This window comes from Scyliorhinus torazame, chromosome 14, assembly GCF_047496885.1.
Source record: "Scyliorhinus torazame isolate Kashiwa2021f chromosome 14, sScyTor2.1, whole genome shotgun sequence".
In the NCBI taxonomy this organism is placed as follows: Eukaryota; Metazoa; Chordata; class Chondrichthyes; order Carcharhiniformes; family Scyliorhinidae; genus Scyliorhinus; species Scyliorhinus torazame.
This window is the reverse complement of record NC_092720.1, coordinates 46,087,244-46,100,744: the sequence shown is the minus strand read 5'-3', so window position 1 is coordinate 46,100,744 and position 13,501 is coordinate 46,087,244. Positions and strand designations below refer to the sequence as shown.

General features: G+C 43.1%; 1 protein-coding gene across 6 annotated transcripts in view; it reads right to left on the bottom strand.

Annotated features, from left to right (window-relative positions):
• Positions 1 to 2,778: 2,778 nt before the first annotated feature.
• The window catches only part of mul2 (mitochondrial E3 ubiquitin protein ligase 2), a 31,242-nt gene continuing 20,519 nt past the window's right edge, over positions 2,779 to 13,501 (bottom strand). For all 6 annotated transcript variants that reach the window (XM_072474087.1, XM_072474086.1, XM_072474088.1 and 3 more), the window contains one exon: positions 2,779 to 5,309. In XM_072474087.1, the coding sequence (XP_072330188.1) occupies positions 4,580 to 5,309 (730 nt within the window). In that variant the 3' untranslated portion in view covers positions 2,779 to 4,579. The remainder of the gene's footprint in view (positions 5,310 to 13,501) is intronic.

Below are 13,501 nucleotides of genomic sequence, written 5' to 3'. Positions count from 1 at the left end.
CTATCTGATCACAAAACTAGCTACAATTTTGCTTGGGCTTTTAAAAATTCTTATTTAGTTACTTCCTTCTGGTCTCATAATATGACTTCATTTTGAAAACTTTAGGATGCAAATCCTTCAAGCAAAAATAGTCCTGAAATCTATTCTAATTACCCACCCTGAACTGATTACCAGTTCATTTATTTTTAGCAGACTGCCTGAAGCAGGCTCAAAACTCCACACTATCCCCAATAAACTCTACCAAACAAGCAACTCTTATTTGGAAGTTAGTACATTTTCTAACATTTAATTTGATCAATTCCAACCACCAGTCAAGAGATTTGGAACCCAAACTCAGAAGTCCATGGGTGAAATTCTCCGCCTTGCAACGCCGCAAACACAAACCACGATCGGGCATCTGGACAAAATTGAGGGACTTGGGGTGTCCTCCATGGGATCAGAGTGGTTTGGCTCAGACCACCATTGCTACAGTCTGACTTTTAAACGCACCCCTTTGGTGCTACTTACAGGTACTCAGCACTGCTGTGTCCTTTAAATGCTCAGGTGGTCTCTGGTCATCTGGAAGCCCACCCAGGCCGCCCCTTTGGACACCCTCATATCCCAGCTGTACCATCAAGGGCCAAGCTCAATCAGGAGGCCACCAGGTGTTGGCACTCCTCCATTGCAGAGGAAGCAGGGGATCAACAGAGCTCACCCCAACCAGAGGACACCTGCACCACAGCCTTTGTAACCCTCCCGGGTTCTCTGGGCAGAGGGCTCACCAGTGACCTCCACCCCTCCGGATCACCAGCTGTTTCCTCCTTGTGAGACTGGCAGTGCTGGCTGCCTCTGCCGTCATCTCCCAGGCAGTGTTCAGGGTGACAGGCTTGAGCTCCGCTCCTCACTGGCATGAAGCTGTGGGTTCACAGGTCTTCTCTGAGCCATCTTGGTGGCTGCAGTGAGCATATGGTAAGTGGAGCGCTTAAAACCAGCTCCAGCTGCCAGGTTCTTCTACGCTAACTCTGGCCTCAGCAGTTAGAATCCGCTGGGCTGGGAAGTTCTCGGAATTCACGGCAGCAGAGTGCTGGCCCATTAGCATATCCTGAATTGCTCCAGAAATAGCGCCCCCAATGGAAACCCGAACTGCACGCAATTCTATAATAATCTTAATAAGCTTTATCAATGTCACAAGTAGGCTTAAATTAACACTGCAATGGACGTTACTGTGAAAATCCCCTAGTCGCCACACTACGGTGCCTGATCAGGTACACAGGGAGAACTTAGAATGTCCAATTCACCTAACAGCACGACTTTCAGGACTTGAGGAAGGAAACTGAAGCACCCGGAGGAAACCCACGCAGACACGGGAAGAACATGCAGACTCCGCACATTCAGTCTAGGCATCAATGCTTTAGTCTGCTTAATGGAGAATTTTGCCCCATATCAAAATACAAACTCTGTTCAGATTTTAGTGCAAAAATTGAGCAATTATACTAAAGCTCAATGAGGTCACAATATTCCCAATTTAGAAAAATCTAAAATGGTTCAAGAATATTTTTAGCACTGATACTTAAACAGCAATGACCACCTGTATCACTTTTATTTACTTACAAGTTTATTTGTTGCATTAATGAAGTCTAAAACTAGCTTGCAAATAATTAAACAGATCAGAATGAGACTGCAAACATTCAGAATGGCTTCAATGCAAATTGGTAAACCCATTTAAGAGGGGACAAAAATACAAATAATTAATTATTTTTGACTCCTTGCATTAGAATGGAACTAGTGTTCATTTAAATTCCTGGAATTACATTGTTAATTTTATGAGAAACATGACAAATGTAACATCGCTGCACTTGTAAATAATGAGCTAATACTCCTGAACACAAGATCTCATTTTACTGACTTATGCTCAACTTATTATAATAAAGCTTGCTTGTGATTTGGTACGATGTTAAAGCTTTTGTAAATGTTATTGTAATGGCACTGGCTCACTGGTGGCAAAGCTTTTACTTTATAACTTTGAATTTATTGCATCTAAAAGGTCTCATGGTATTTTTAGAAAAAGCAGGACATTCCCTTTTTAAAAATATTTGTTCATGGAATGTGGGCTTCGCTGGCTAGGCCAGTATTTATTGGCCTTTTCCAATTACCCCGAAAAGGTGCCTTTGCGAACCACTGCATTGGCCAACTCAAGTTAAATAAATTTGAGATTGTTTCATTGTTGTAAATGAGTGCAAATCTGCAAAAATAAAGGCAATTTATCCAATTACCGGAACCCCAAGATTATGACATTTTGGAAGCAGTCTTCTATTGAAGTTACACTTTTTCACTCAAACTTTTACTTTTTGGAACTGCAGCCAATGCATTTTCACCCAATTTGTGTTGTGTACTAAGGTAGAGAGAGATTTACTTAAGTATACAACTGTCTGTTGAAGTGGAAATAAAAGGTCCCAAGGTGTTTTAAGGAAGAGCAGCCCCCCCCCCCCCCACCTCATGTCTTGACCAAGATTCACCTCATAGTCAACATCATCAAAAACAGATTGACAGGTCATTTACTTAAATGTTGGTAGAGACCTGGCTGTATGCAAATTCGTTTTAATCTTTGCCTATGAAACTGTGATTACACTTTATAATAACTTACTGTTTGTAAAGTTCATTGGGGTGGTACAAAGATATGAAATGAGCCATAGAAATGCAAATTCATCTTTCTTTTCTATATGAAATAATTATTATACTCCATTAAAAATGATCAGTCCTGTGAAAAAGTAGTGAACCAAAAATTGATAATTCATGTAATTTTCATCAGTAAAGATGTTTTTATTTAGTCTTTTTCATACACCCACATATATCTCAATAACTATTACATACTAATATGTTTACTTCCTACAACAGAAAAATAATTATTGCCCTCTACCTTTAAAAAAAATTAGCTACAATTACCAGAACACAGCTCTGAAAAATAATTTCATTTGGCTTCTATAATTTTTATAATCAAACCATACGAGGTGACACAGACGGATATAAGGGAGCCACTGGCAATGAGGCAGCATTTTTAGATGAGAACATAAAACACTAAATGTTCTTGTTGTCAAGCCAGTTAGGAGTGTGCATTTAAAAATAAATCAAAATTACAGAGTTATAAATACAGCATCTCGGATTGGAAATTCTTGCATGTTTGTGACAAAAGGTGATGCTTTACACTAGAGGCTGTAGTCAACATCAAAGCCAAATGAGGAACAAAGACCTATCACAAAACCAGAATCAAGTCATCATACATAACCATATAAATTTAACCAGGAAATAATTGACAGTCAAGATGAATTCACTGTGTCATCTAATGTACAATATAGTAATATACAAACTTACCTCACAGTATTATTCCTTCAAGGACAAGATTATAATTCACAAAGGGGCCAGTAAAAACTACTCAAGTTTTAGATAGTTTTTCACATTTTAAAAAGCATTGGACATCTTTTCTGTCCACTGCACATCTCTCAAATTTTCCTTTTCACGCCATGGCCTTCAAATTCTTTTGATCTCTTTTCCCACCCTCCTTTTGCCTTCATTGGCCACAATACCCCAGTTCATTTGAATGTTACAGTACTATCGCAGTATTCCCAGTGCCACTGAAAAGCCTCATTCTTTTTGCCATGGTAGAAACTAAGCATTCATGAAACTAGGCAGAGATGTCATAGATTTCAGCGCAAAAATACCAAAAAAGTACTAACAGTGACAATTTCTGTTACCTGGATGACCAAGATCATAAATTGCAGGTATTCAGCTTTGACAATATAAATGATCATGCCACTGGCTTTTCCACTTACAGTACCTTTGGTTTATGAATGATTGTAAAACAGTAAGAAAACTGGAAGAAGCTGGGAAATGAAGAATAGATTGATGAAAGTGCCAGAACAGGGGGTAAATCATTCATTCATGTTTCTAGTCTCACCTCCCTAGCACTAGACATACTGTTTATTATTAATGAAGGTGTTTTCTAATGCAGGAAAATGTTGAATAAGTTGTTTTTGAAGTCAACATATTGAAGAAATTGTAAATTGTGGAGAAACTAATCCATGCTGCAACCCAAGTCAAAGGAACTCCAGTACGCCATTCTGCTTTCATGAGCCTTCTTGTATCGAGTTAAAATAAGTTATAGGTGACACTGTAAAACACTGCCTGAGGAATGGCTGCTTATGTTCATTGGTTCTAATTCATCTCTGATGGTTTGTCTCGTATGGGCCAAGGGTGTCTTATTACAAATTCCATCTGCTATCAATACAAATCCAGGTTAACTAGCTTGACTAGATCTTCATTGGTCTTAAATACATCTGTGTGCAGTGTATTACAGGGTACTTTTGACCAAAGGTCAATAGTTAATCAGTGTATGAATGAAAACAGGTATGACCACATATTCAGAAATGAGTGCCAACCTGGCTGCAATGGCTAAAACAGAGCGAACGCTCAGACAATAACACCACTGAAGTGGAGGTATGGTGATGGGAGTAATGCCACTACATAAATTCGAAAGCTTGACGCTCTGGTGCAGATGAGCAATTAAAGGCACTTAATTAATTTGCTTGGTATGTGGAATACTCTCTTATGCTTGGTAAAGAGGAACTACTCTAGTTATAGGACTTCTACAGATTGGACAAGTTGGTGAGGGAAGAGCCCGTTGACAATCATAGCAGCAACAAACATGTCCACAGGTCAGGAAGACACATTCCCGTGGTTTAGATAAACAAATCACACATGCATTCTCTGGAATTTCATCATAATCTGCTGTCGAACCTGGGATACGTCTGCTTTCATTAAATCGTTCATAGCTCCTCCTCAATTCTTCCAGTTCCTGTTTCTCACTGAATTCTTTGTACATCCTGCGCAGGACGACCAAGATCACTGCAATGCCAGTTAGGGCACAGATGGTCATGAGCACCTTCCAAACTTTACAACTTGACTCCTGCTGTTTGAGGATGCTTGGGAAGTCCAAGGTGCTTAAGAAATATTCCAGACCATCTTTAGGAGGCTGGAGCTTGATAATCTTGTCAGAATCCAAAACTAGTTCTCCAATTCCTGTTAAAGTCGCTCCAACACGGACCATCTCTTCAGTTTCCAAGAAGCCTTTGGGCTTCTCACCACTCAGGTAGTGCCCAATGATATCAGTGAAGCCTTGTGTTGCTTGGTGAAACCGTTCATACACTGTTTCAAACTGCAGTCCTGACGCCTCCAGTGGGTTGATCACACGGATTGCACTTTTCCCTCCTTCAGGGGATATCAAGTCAAAGGGCACAACATTCTCTCTTTGGTGTATAATCCGTTCGCTATCATTCCTGTTGAGGAAGGAAGTGTTGACATTAGACAGACAACAACATACTTTTAGTGCGTATATAGTTGATAAAATAAAAGATTGGATCTATTAAGGTGTATTTCAATTGCCTTAACTCAGAGAAACCTGCCTTATACTAAAATGATGTGAGCATCATATCTCTTCATGTGTCATTTACGGTGACTCAGAGGCACTACCACTGATACTCTGACTGGATCCAACATCTTGATCAGGGTAACTCCCCACTAACAATTTTGCTTCTTTGCAGAAGGCTGCACAGAATTCATTCTGCAGATTCCTGTCAAAATACTGTCATGCATTTCATCTTTGAAAACCTAGACATGAACATACACCTCAAGCACATGGTATAGTAAATCCAGATTAATTACAGAAATAGTTTTTTTCAAGCAGTAATCAAACTGCGACATTTTCCTGATTATTCTTTTCTCAAACCATAATTTTACTCAAATAGAGGTGTTAAATGGTGTTCCTTTATAAAAAACAATAGTACAGTAGCACTCAGATCTTACTGCAGTGGGTAATAATAGTTATTTTTGTATAAAAGTCCTACAACAGGAATCAAGTGATGCGGGCATGGGAATAGCAGCTTTTCTGCAGGCTCTGGCGCTACCCATTTTCAAACCTTTTTCATTCTGTTTGCATGGCACATGCTTACCTAATCTGGAAGTTAATACCCCATAATATGTCCCTAGATGATTTCTGGTTGACTATTGGAGAAAAGCTGCTGAGGAATCCTAAGAAAGCTGGTAATAAAAGGGAGCAGTCGGTGCAATTTTCTCAATGGAGACCCGATCCTTGAGCAGGCTCTCAACCCGGCGCTTTTGAACATGCATCAAATGATGATTGTGAACATCATCAGAGTAATAAGACTACAAACTCGGCTTGTTGTCACAGATCATAAATGCTCATGAGGCTGAACTGCAGAATACTAATAAAAGGTTCGATGAAACAGAGGAAAGAATCCTGAACGTCAAAAATGTTGCTTCCTCAGCCGAAGCTTGCATTCAATCCTTGGAAGACCAGTTGGGTGCTAGGTCAGAAATCCTGGAGGATTTGGTGAACTGAAGCAAGAGGATGAGTGTCTGGGTCGCCAGACTGCCAGGAGGAGTGGAGGGTAAGATCCCTGTTTTTGAGAGCTGGTTACCACATATCCTTAAGCTGGATGTGAAGGCTGGGAGTTTCAAGCTGGAAAGGGCACATTATATCCTGTCTTTGAGGCCTAGGGACAACCAACGTCCCAGGCCCAATATAATTCGCTTCCACAACTTCCAAGAGTCGCCAGAAGGTTCTGAATGTTAAGCTCAGATGGTGATTCTAGAAAGCAGGTCTTGACTTCTTTGACTCCAAGTTTGTGCTCAGTAGTTACTTCTCCAGCAACATAACAGTGCCACTTGTATCCCCTTTATATTTTTGATGCAGTCTATTAAACAATAAGCGAGGTCTATTAAACAATTAAAACCCCAATTCCAACATAAGTTCTAGTTAACTCTTTCCTAACACCGGAGGTGACAAGCCCCCTAAATTAAAGCCCATGCCTCCACCCTATCCCTGTAACCCCTCCTAACCTTTTTGGACACTAATTATGCCCTGCTTTAACCTGCAACCCAGAAGGTGATATCCAACAGCCCCCCGTTAAGTCTTTCGATAATCTGGCTAGTGCCTTGTCCAGTCCATAGAAAGAGAGGATTTGGACTAACAGTCTGCAGCTCTTTGAAATATTTGGAGCATTTCCCTGTTTATTGGGAGGGGTTAACAATTGAGCAATTATGCTCATGGAGTGTGGGGAATGCATCATCCTATCAAAAGAAAAAAGATCCGGGACGGGATTCTCCGTTGCCTAACGCCAATATTGTAATTGGTTATCGGGCGGAGAATCCACTCTGATGCCCAAATCGGGGCCGGTGCCGATTTGACGCCAGTCAGCCATGCTCCGCCCCCTCTGAAATGGCGCTGCAGCAATGGCGTTGGCGTGTCATCGGCAGTCCCTCCCGCGATACTCCGTCCCCGACAGGCCGAGTTCCCAACCGCGTGGGACACTTGTGGTCTCAGCGGTCGGGAACCTGGCGTAGTGGCTGCGGACTGTGTCTGGTGCCGCCACACTCGGCCGGGATCCATGCCACTGGCCGGGGGGGGGTGTGGTTCCGCGAGGACTGGGGGAAACTGGTGGGGGGTGGCCAGTGGGGCTGCGGCTGGCGGGTCCACGCACGGCCGACGCCATGTTGTACGGCATGACCGCTGCAGGTCGCCGCCACGCACATGCGGGCCAGGGACCGAGCCATTCTCCAGCCGTTTGTGGCGCAGGAGCCGGTAGTTTCACCCGGTGCTGCTGTGAGCCCCTCACCGGTTCCAGAATCCGTGAGGGGTTGGTGCCGATTTTTTCGTCGTAGAACACCCGCAAATTCTCCATTCCAGGCGGCACTTAGCCGCTGAAACAGAGGATCCAGTCCCCCGTCTTTCTTTCAAAAGGATTAAGTGAACATAACCTTGTAAAGGAGACTCATTTGAATGAGAAAGAGTACTTAAAGTTAAAGCAGGACTGGGTGGGGCAGGATTTTGTCACCTCATTCTCAACCAATAGGAGGCGAGTAGCAATTTTGGTCAATAAAAATGTTCCCTTCAAAATGGAAAATTGTGTGAAGACTACATCCAAGAGACCAAGAACTCACATTTTCTCAGCTCCTCATCAATGTCACACTAGAATTGATTATTTCTTCATGCCAAGAGCAATCCTACATTTGGTATCCTTCTACTCTATTGTGAACCCTGACCATGCTCTGTTTTCCTTGAGTATTTACTCGAAGGCCGAATAAATACTTGGCTTCCTGGAATAGGAAAAGGGTCAATTCTAGAGCTATTCTTTCTGTACGTAATTCCTGGGATAGTAGGTAATTTAAAATTGTGGACATTAGCAAGGCATTTAGACATTTTTATGCTGAGTTATACAAGACGAGCCAGTCTGGAGATGTACTGACACGTATGGAACGCTTCTTTTTTTCCCCTCGAGCTTCCTACAGCATCACAGGATCAACACGAGGTCCTACATGCTATCTCTAAATGGGAGGTAGCTGCGGCCATTACGGAGCTCCTACCGATAAGGCCCTTGGGCCGGATGGTTTTGGGTGCGGGTTTTATAGGGAATTTAAGGATTTGCTGATAGATCCATTCATTACATGTACTGCCATTCATTTGTGGCAGGTCTGCTACCACTGTCACTCCGAGAAGCGAATATTTCTCTGATTTTGAAGTCAGTTAAGTCTCCAGAGCAGTGTGCATCCTGTAACCCAATCTCACTTCAGAATGCTGATTTGAGGGGATTTGCCTGTTGATCATCTGGGGGGGATCAGATTGGGTTCATAAAGAGTAGAAATTCTTGCAATGTCAGACAGTTACTGAATGTTATTCAAATCGGCGCATAGCACAGTTCTTAGCACTGTTGTCTCCCAGCACCAGGGGCCCGGGTTCGATTCCCAGCTTGAGTCACTATGCAGAGTCTGCACTTTCTCCCAGTATCTGCGTGGGTTTCCCGTTTCCTCCCGCAAGTCCCAAAAGTCGTGCTTATTAGGTGAATTGGACATTTTGAATTCTCCCTCAGTGTACCCGAACAGGCACCTTAGTGTGGCGACTAGGGGATTTTCACAGCAACTTCATTGAAGTGTTAATATCAGCCTACTTGTGACACCAATAAAGATTATCATCAAGTTTTCGAAAGTGGGCATCAGATGATTAGTGAACTCCTTGGACACGGAGAAACCTTTTTGTTTTAAAATTTAGAGTATCCAAATTTTTTTCCCCTCCGAATTAAGGGACAAATTAGCATGAACAATTCACCTACCTTGCACATCTTTTTTGGGTTCCGGGGGTGAAACCCACGCAGACACGGGGAGAATGTACAAACTCCACATGGGTGTGACCTGGGATGAAACCCGGCTCTTCGACGCCGTAAGGCAGCAGTGCTGACCACTGCGCCACCGTGCCGCCATACGGAGAAACCTTTTGACTGGGTAGAATAGAACTATTCAGTTAACCCATTGCAGAGATTCGGGTTGGGAGAGGAATATGTTAAGTATATACAGGAGCTGTATCACAAGCCCTTGGCGGCAGTGTATAGATCTGAGAATTTTTGCCTTCAGAGAGGGACCAAGCAGGGGTGGCCCTTATCCCCCTTGCTGTGCGGATTAGCGATAAGATCATACTTGACGTTGACGATGTGCAGCTGTTTGTATCGAAGCCGGACATCTCAGATTTATCATTTTCTCTGATTACAAGATAGATTTTAGTGGGAAGGCTGAGAGGTAGACCACCTCTGCTTGCTAACTTCCCATTCAGTTGGTCCCCTTTGGGGTTCAATTATCTGGGTGTTGTAATTACCCCTTTCTTGAAGCAACAATTCTCCTCAGTTGTTTGCATCTATTAGGTGGGACTTGGCTTGTTGGTCTTCCCTGCCGATATCATGGCTGGGTAAGATTGCATGGATTAAGATAAATGTGTTGCCTAGATTATTGCATATTTTAGAAATGTTGCCAATCTTACTGTTTGCTGCAGTCTTAAAAGGAGATCAATGGAACGATCAGCCAGTTCATATGGAATAAAAAGTCTTGTTTGAAGTTGGCCAGCTTGCAGCTCCCAGATTCTAAGGGAGGATTGAGGTGCCGAATATTAGAATGTATCAATTAGCCTCTCATTTTAGCTTCATGGGAATTGGGTTAGAAAGGACCCCCACCTTCATTTGGCTCAATATTGAAGCAAGCCAGTTGATGTATCCTTTACGAGCCTTGTTATTTTACAGGAACTTTAGATCAGGCTCCGCTAGGTGCGAGAACCCTATAATTATTAACTCTTAAGAGTGTGGAGGATGGTCTGTCAATTAGAAGGGAGTTCTAAACTGATTTCTGCTCTCTCTCCTTTTCAGAGAAACCCAGACTTTCCTCCATGGATTCAATATTTGGAGAGATAGGATCATTTGTAGTCTGGGAGATATGTTCAGTGATGCCTCCTTGTCATCCTTTCAGCAGCCATGCCGACAATTTTACATTCTAAGATACTCCTTTTTTAAGTATCTGCAACTTAAAGACTTTATCCTTAATAAGACAACTTTGCACCTTGACACCGATTTCCCTGGTGGAAAAAAATCCTGACTTCTGCAGAGCTTAAACAGTTAAAATAGAACATACAGTGCAGAAGGAGGCCATTCGGCCCATTGAGTCTGCACCGACCCACTTAAGCCCTCACTTCCACCCTATCCCCGTAACCCAATAACCCCATCTAACCTTTTTGGACACTAAGGGCAATTTAGCATGGTCAATCCAACTAACCTGCACGTCTTTGGACTGTGGAAGGAAACCAGAGCACCCGGAGGAAACCCACGCAGACACGGGGAGAACGTGCAGACTCCGCACAGACAGTGACCCAGCGGGGAATTGAACCTGGGACCCTGGCGCTGTGAAGGCACAGTGCTAGCCACTTGTGCTGCCGTGCTGCCCATAATTAGCAAATTTTATGATACCTTGTGTTCTAATGAGTATATTGGGTACATTGCAGTCTTGGCATAGTGACTTGGCAACCAACAGTGATGAGGAGACATGGAGTAGTATATGGGATTATGTCAATAAAATTTTCATCTGTAACAGAATGAAGGAGACTCAGTTCAAGATACTGCACCATTTGCACATTAGATGCAGTTTGAGACACAGGTTTGATTCTGCGATTTCCCCAATGTGCCTAAAGTGTCTGGTAGTCAAGGATGATTACATACACTGCATATGCTCCTGTATCAAGATTCAATCCTATTGGTCCAATGTAGTTAAGGAGCTTGAGAGGATATTTGGCACGGCCTTGGAATTTGGTCCTTTATTCCTAATTTGGGGTCTTCCAGATAGGAGAATTATTGATGCTAATGAAAAAAGGCTGTATAACATCCTAACTTTTGCAGTTCAGAAAAATATCCTCTACTCCTAGTTATGGATTGCAGTCCTATGGAATTCCTGACTTCTGCACTCCATTCTCAGTCAGATACATTCCGTAACATGTGGGACCCCCATCTCAGATTTATAGGCTGTGTTCTGTCAGACCTGCTCCTGCAATGTTTTCCATGAACCATGTTACAAACCTTGATTTTGGTACACGTAAAGGTTTACATCATTGTTATGTCGTTCTACCATGTTTGTATGGCTCTTTCCTCTTGCTGCCTCCATTCTCTGATTGATCTGTTGTGTACAGGCACTAGTTCTTAAGGACCATAAATCTGAAATTATGCTGTCTTTCTCTGTTCTTATGTTTGCAGAAGTAATTGTGTACCGTACCAGTTTGTTTTTGAAAGTTTGTTGCGATATCGGTAAAAATGATAAAACTCTAATAAAAATATATATTAAAAAAAGTCCTATAATGTAATTCCAGGTATTAAAATGTATTTTATAAGGGATGGTATGTGGTGACTATTCTAACCCTCATTTTACATGACTGTTAATTCAGAGTACGTTTTTAAACTGTATTACAATAAGAAATTGCATTCCTAGCTACAGGATTGGATTTGTTTATTGTCACGTGTACCGAGGTACAGTGAAAAGTATTGTTCTGTGTACAGTTCAGACAAATCAGTCCGTACGTGAAATGAAAATATATAGGGCAAACATAAAATACACAATGTCAATACATCGACACAGGCAACGGGTGAAACACTACTCAGCAGAGAAGATGTGTGAAGAGGTCAGATCAGTCCATAAGGGGGTTGTTTAGGAGTCTGGTAACAGCGGGGAAGAAGCTGTTTTTGATTTTTGAATCTGTTTGTGCGTGTTCTCAGACTTTTGTATCTCCTGCCCGATGGAAGACATTGGAAGAGTGAATAAGCTGGGTGGGAGGGGTCTTTGATTACACTGTCCGCTTTCCCAAGGCAGCAGGAGGTGTAGACAGAGTCAATGAATGGGAGGCGGAATCATGTGATGGACTGGGCGGTGTTCATGACTCTCTGTACTTTTTTGCGGTCTTGAGCTGAGCTATTTCGATTTCGGCGTGAGAACAGCTGGTGAGTCAGTTTCAGCGGGAGCATTGCAGAAGGAGGTTGCTGGGAGGTAAGTCAACCTTTAAAAGCACTTGTCTTTGCAGTGGCAGGCCAGTCGATTTCGGCGTGAGAACAGCTGGTGAGTCAGTTTCAGCGGGAGCATTGCGGAAGGAGGTTGCTGGGAGGTAAGTCAACCTTTAAAAGCACTTGTCTTTGCAGGGGCAGGCCAGTCGATTTCGGCGTGAGAACAGCTGGTGAGTCAGTTTCAGCGGGAGCATTGCGGAAGGAGGTTGCTGGGAGGTAAGTCAACCTTTAAAAGCACTTGTCTTTGCAGGGGCAGGCCAGTCGATTTCGGCGTGAGAACAGCTGGTGAGTCAGTTTCAGCGGGAGCATTGCGGAAGGAGGTTGCTGGGAGGTAAGTCAACCTTTAAAAGCACTTGTCTTTGCAGGGGCAGGCCAGTCGATTTCGGCGTGAGAACAGCTGGTGAGTCAGTTTCAGCGGGAGCATTGCGGAAGGAGGTTGCTGGGAGGTAAGTCAACCTTTAAAAGCACTTGTCTTTGCAGGGGCAGGCCAGTCGATTTCGGCGTGAGAACAGCTGGTGAGTCAGTTTCAGCGGGAGCATTGCGGAAGGAGGTTGCTGGGAGGTAAGTCAACCTTTAAAGCACTTGTCTTTGCAGGGGCAGGCCAGTCGATTTTGGCGGGAGTGGAGCTGGCTGGTTAGTCAATTTCAGCAGGAGCTGAGAATTTTTCTTTTTTTTAAAAAATTAGTTTTTTAGGCGGGAACAGGAAGTCGACCCGCGGACGTCTGGGAAGACCCTCACCAATAAATTCTGGTGGAGAGGAAACCCGAGACACTACACGTGTAGTGTCTCCCACCCACCCTCCTCCTCTAACCTAATAATAAAACCCATTGGTCTGAGGTAAGTACCATATTTTATTATATTATTATTATTTTTTATAAAAATTTAATTTAGTTGTTAGCCAGATCTTGGTAGAAAGTTAGAGGAATGGCAGGGAAGGGAGTGCAATGTTCCTCCTGCAGGATGTTTGAGGTGAGGGATGCAGTTAGTGTCCCTGCTGATTTTACCTGCAGGAAGTGCTGCCATCTCCAGCTCCTCCAAGACCGAGTTAGGGAACTGGAGCTGGAGTTGGAAGAACTTCGGATCATTCGGGAGGCAGA